Source organism: Palaemon carinicauda, chromosome 32, assembly GCF_036898095.1.
Source record: "Palaemon carinicauda isolate YSFRI2023 chromosome 32, ASM3689809v2, whole genome shotgun sequence".
Taxonomy (NCBI): Eukaryota; Metazoa; Arthropoda; class Malacostraca; order Decapoda; family Palaemonidae; genus Palaemon; species Palaemon carinicauda.
The window spans coordinates 18,020,647-18,025,646 of record NC_090756.1 but is presented as its reverse complement, the minus strand read 5'-3'; the positions used below and the strand labels follow the sequence as shown (position 1 = coordinate 18,025,646).

The 5,000-nt window shown below is 40.0% G+C and overlaps 3 protein-coding genes across 3 annotated transcripts in view; 1 reads left to right on the top strand and 2 right to left on the bottom strand.

Moving 5' to 3' along the window:
• LOC137625514 (17S U2 SnRNP complex component HTATSF1-like) overlaps positions 1 to 1,177 on the top strand; it is a 12,916-nt gene extending 11,739 nt beyond the window's left edge. Inside the window, exons 2-3 of the mRNA XM_068356423.1 lie at positions 219 to 647; positions 740 to 1,177. Coding sequence (XP_068212524.1) covers positions 219 to 647; positions 740 to 1,177 — 867 coding nt within the window. The remainder of the gene's footprint in view (positions 1 to 218; positions 648 to 739) is intronic.
• Positions 1,178 to 1,497: 320 nt separating this feature from the next.
• Positions 1,498 to 2,205, bottom strand: LOC137625513 (uncharacterized; the record flags this gene model as incomplete). Its single annotated transcript, XM_068356422.1, has 1 exon — positions 1,498 to 2,205. A coding segment is annotated over one exon (708 nt), but the record flags the coding sequence as incomplete, so codon positions are not given.
• A 99-nt stretch (positions 2,206 to 2,304) lies between these two features.
• LOC137625512 (proteoglycan 4-like) overlaps positions 2,305 to 5,000 on the bottom strand; it is a 138,491-nt gene continuing 135,795 nt past the window's right edge. Inside the window, exon 3 of the mRNA XM_068356420.1 lies at positions 2,305 to 3,201. Coding sequence (XP_068212521.1) covers positions 2,305 to 3,201 — 897 coding nt within the window. The remainder of the gene's footprint in view (positions 3,202 to 5,000) is intronic.

Sequence of the window (5,000 nt, the reverse complement as noted above, 5' to 3'; positions counted from 1 at the left end):
TTAAGTCCCACAAACCGTTAAAAAGGGTTTAGTATAAATAAATAAAGCCACGAGCGTAAATGGCAACGTTCAACAAAGCGCAAAAAAACGAGACATACGGCTAAAGAAGAAAGAGCAGTGATGTTGAAACAGCTTGCAAATGATTATCAGCTGAGATTACTGTCAGCTAAGGAGTGTCAACAAAGGAAGGGTGAAGGAATCAGCCTCAGTTGTTGGAGGTGAAAGGAGTTGGAGATTTCTTGGAGGAGGATGGAGTTGGAGATTTCGTGGAGGAGGAAGAAGTTGGAGATTTCTTAGAAGAAGGAGTTGGAGATTTCGTAGAAGAAGGAGTTGGAGATTTCTTAGAAGAAGAAGTTGGAAATTTCTTAGAAGAAGGAGTTGGAGATTTCTTGGAGGAGGAAGGAGTTGGAGATTTCTTGGAGGAGAAAAGAGATGGAGATTTCTTGGAGGAGGAAGGAGTTGGAGATTTCTTAGAGGAGAAAGGAATTGGAAATTTCTTGGAGGAGGAAGGAGTTGGAGATTTCTTGGATGAGAAAGGAGTTGGAGATTTCTTGAAGGAGGAAGGAGTTGGAGATTTCTTGAATGAGGAAGGAGTTAGAGATTTCTTGGAGGAGAAAGGAGTTGGAGATTTCTTGGAGGAGGAAGGAGTTGGAGATTTCTTGGAGGAGAAAAGAGTTGGAGATATCTTGGAGTAAAAAGAGTTGGAGATTTCTTAGAAGGAGTTGGAGATTTCTTGGAGGAGAAAGGAATTGGAGATTCCTTGGAGGAGAAAGGAGTTGAAGATTTCTTGGAGGAGAAAGGAATTGGAGATTCCTTGGAGGAGAAAGGAGTTGAAGATTTCTTGGATAAGGAAGGAGTTGGAGATTTCTTGGAGGAGGAAGGAGTTGGAGATTTCTTGGAGGAGGAAGGAGTTGGAGATTTCTTGGAGGAGAAAAGAGTTGGAGATTTCTTGGAGGAGAAAAGAGTTGGAGTTTTCTTGAAGGAGGAAGGAGTTGGAGATTTCTTGGAGGAAGGAGTTGGAGATTTCTTGGATGAGGAAGGAGTTGGAGATTTCTTGGAGGAGAAAGGAGTTGGAGATTTCTTGGATGAGAAAGGAGTTGGAGATTTCTTGAAGGAGGAAGGAGTTGGAGATTTCTTGAATGAGGAAGGAGTTAGAGATTTCTTGGAGGAGGTATGAGTTGGAGATTTCTTGGAGGAAAAAGGAGTTGGAGATTTCTTGGAGGAGGAAGGAGTTGGAAATTTCTTGGAGGTGATAGAAATTGAAGATTTCTTGGAGGAGGAAGGAGTTGGAGATTTCTTGGTGGAGAAAGGAGTTGGAGTTTTCTTGGAGGGGAAAGGAGTTGGAGATTTCTTGGAGAAGGAAGAATTTGGAGATTTGTTAGAGGAGAAGTGTTGGAGATTTCTTAGAGGAGAAAAGTGTTGGAGATTTTTTGGAGGAGAAAAGCATTAGAGATTTCTTGAAGGAGGACGGAGTTGGAGAATTTTTAGAAAAGGGAGTTAGAGATTTCTTGGAGGAGGAAAATGTTGGAGATTTCTTCGAAGAGAAAGGAGTTGGAGATTTCTTGGAGTAAAAAGAGCTGGAGATTTCGTGGAGGAGGAAGAAGTTGGAGATTTCTTAGGAGTTGGAGATATCTTGGAGGAGAAAGGAATTGGAGATTCCTTGAAGGAGAAAGGAGTTGAAGATTTCTTGGATGAGGAAGGAGTTGGAGATTTCTTGGAGGAGGAAGGAGTTGGAGATTTCTTCGAGGAGAAAGGAGTTGGAGATTTCTTGGAGGAGGAAGGAGTTGGAGATTTCTTGGAGGAGAAAAGAGTCGGAGATTTCTTGGAGGAGAAAAGAGTTGGAGTTTTCTTGAAGGAGGAAGGAGTTGGAGATTTCTTGGATGAGGAAGGAGTTGGAGATTTCTTGGAGGAGAAAGGAGTTGGAGATTTCTTGGATGAGAAAGGAGTTGGAGATTTCTTGAAGGAGGAAGGAGTTGGAGATTTCTTGGAGGAGAAAGTAGTTGGAGATTTCTTGGAGGAGGAAGGAGTTGGAGATTTCTTGGAGGAGGAAGGAGTTGGAGATTTCTTGGAGGAAAAAGGAGTTGGAGATTTCTTGGAGGAGGAAGGAGTTAGAGATTTCTTGGAGGAGGAAGGAGTTGAAGATTTCTTGGAGGAGGAAGGAGTTGAAGATTTCTTGGAGGAGGAAGGAGTTGGAAATTTCTTGGAGGAGAAAGGAATAGGAAATTTCTTGGAGAAGAAAGGATTTGGAGATTTCTTGGAGGAGGAAGGAGTTGGAGATTTCTTGGAGGAGAAAGGAATTGGAAATTACTTGGAGGAGGAAGGAGTTGGAGATTTCTTGGAGGATAAAGGAATTGGAGATTTCTTGGAGGAGGAAGGAGTTGGGGATTTCTTGGAGGAGAAACGAGTTGACGATTTCTTGGATGAGGAAGGAGTTGGAGATTTCTTGGAGGAGTAAGGAGTTGGAGATTTCTTTGAGGAGGAAGGAGTTGGAGATTTCTTGGAGAAGAAAGGAGTTGGAGATCTCTTGGAGAAGAAGGGAGTTGGAGATTTCTTGGAGGAGGGAGTTGGAGATTTCTTGGAGGAGAAAGGAGTTGGAAATTTCTTGGAAGAGGAAGGAGCTGGAGATTTCTTGGAGGAGAAAGGAGTTGGAGATTCCTTGGTGAAGAAAGGAGTTGGACATTTCTTGGAGGAGAAAGGAGTTGGAGATTTCTTGGAGAAGAAAGGAGTTGGAGATTTCTTGGAGGAGAAAAGAGTTGGAAATATCTTCGAGGAGAAAGGAGTTGGAGATTTCTTGGAGGAGAGAGGAGTTGGAGATTTCTTGGAGAAGAAAGGAGTTGGAGATTTCTCGGAGGAGAAAGGAGTTGAAAATGTCTTCGTGGAGAAAGGAGTTGGAGATTTCTCGGAGAAGAAAAGTGTTGGAGATTTCTTGGAGAAGAAAGGAGTTGGGGATTTCTTGGAGGAGAAAGGAGTTGGAAATATCTTCGAGGAGAAAGGAGTTGGAGATTTCTTGGAGAAGAAAAATGTTGGAAATTTCTTGGAGGAGAAAAGCATTAGAGATGTCTTGGAGGAGATTATCGTTGGAGATTTCTTAGAGAAGAAAAGCGTTGGAGATTTCTTGGAGAAGAAAGGCGTTGAAGATTTCTTGGAGGAGAAAAGCGTTGCAGATTCTTTGGAGGAGAAAAGCATTGGAGATTTCTTGGTCTTAAAATGATGGGATTAACAATTAGGATGATTTTGCACTAGAAGGTAAACTGGTGATATTTAGGCTTTGAAATGATGGGAAAAACAATAGAGTGATTTTGTATTTGGAGATAAGTAAAGGAGGATTTTAGGGCTTAAAATGATGGGGGAAAATACAAGATGATTATGCATTAGGCGAAAAGTAATGAAGTTATTTAATTGCTAAAATGATGGGAAAAGCAATAGGACGGTTTTGCCTTAGGAGAAAAGTAATGAAGGTTTACGTCCTGAATTGATGAGGAAAAACAATTGGATAATTTTGCAATATGGGAAAAAACTATTAAGATTTTTAGGTCCAAAAATGGTGGGAAAAACAATAGCATGATTTTACTTGAGGAGAAAATCAATGAAGATATTTATATCATAAGATGATGTAAGAAAAAATAAATGAGAGGATTTTTCATCGGGAGAAAACCAATGGAAATATTTAGGTCCTAAAATTATTGAGAAAAAAATTACAATAGAATTGTACATTCATGTTCATGTTCATGTTATGTTTTATAAAGATAAAACGATAGTAAAATTAGCATAAGGTGAAAAGCACTTAAGAAAACAATAGAATTGTTTATTTAAAATTCTTTTGTGTATGATGGGAGGTGGAGCAGTATAACAGAATGTAATTTATTTCCTATTATTTTTGTTACTGATTAATTCACTACTGTCAAACAGGAGTTAGTTTGTCCTGTTTTTTCGTCATTTAGAATTTATAATGATTATAAGGATTCTTTTCCCTTATTTCTATCCATTTTTTATTTTGATTTTTTTACTACTGTTAAACCGGAGATAATTTTGTCCTGTTTTTTCTCGTTATTATAAGGATTTTTTCATTCAAATTCATAAAGATTATTAGAATGTTTATACTTATTTCTATGCTATTTTTCAAATGCAAACTATTAAATATGACATTTGTAGTTTGGTTCTCGCTTTACCAAATATAAATTGCACGAAATGTTTAAATGAATAAATATAACTACTCTCTTTCATTTAACAAATCAGCCAGTAAATATCTCCCGAGCGAGATTACTGTAACAACAAAACAATTCTCATCCCGCACTGAATGCGATTACCTGAACAAAACAAAACAAAACAAAAACAAAAACAAAATTGAATTTTAATTCCCTCCTGAATGTGAAACCTAAAAAAAAGGGGAAACGAACAATTGGAATATCATCTCCTATTTAATCATTTTGAACATCCTTTTTTTTATTATTTTTTTTTTCATTTTTTTTTTCTTTTTTGTTTACTTCCGACAAACGCGAATAAATGGTTCGCGGAATTTGCCCAATCTAAATTTATGAATGACCGTTCAATTGCAGAGGGGAGAGGGAGGTTGAGGGGAGTGGAGGGGAGGGGAAAGGATGGGAGGCTGATGGCGAGAGAGGGGAGGTTGAGGGAAAGGATGGGGGAGAGGAAGGTTGAGGGAAAGAATGGTAGACTGAGCGGAGGGAAGAGGGAGGGTGAGGGGAAGAATAGGGGAAGTTGAGGGTACAGGGAGGGTGAGGGGAAGACAGGTGAGTGGAGGGGGGAGTTGAGGGTACAGGGAGGTTGAGAGGAAGAGAGGGATTAGGGAAGGGAAGGGAGAGGGAGGTTGATGTGAAGTAAGGGGAGAGGGAGGTCGAGAGTAAATGAGGGGAGGGGGAGGTCGAAAGTAAATGTGTGGAGGGGAGAGGGAGATTGAGGGAAAGAGATGGGAGGAAGAGAGAGTTTGAGGGGAAGGCAGAGGGAGGTTGAGGGGGAAGAGAGGGGAGAGGAGAGGGAAT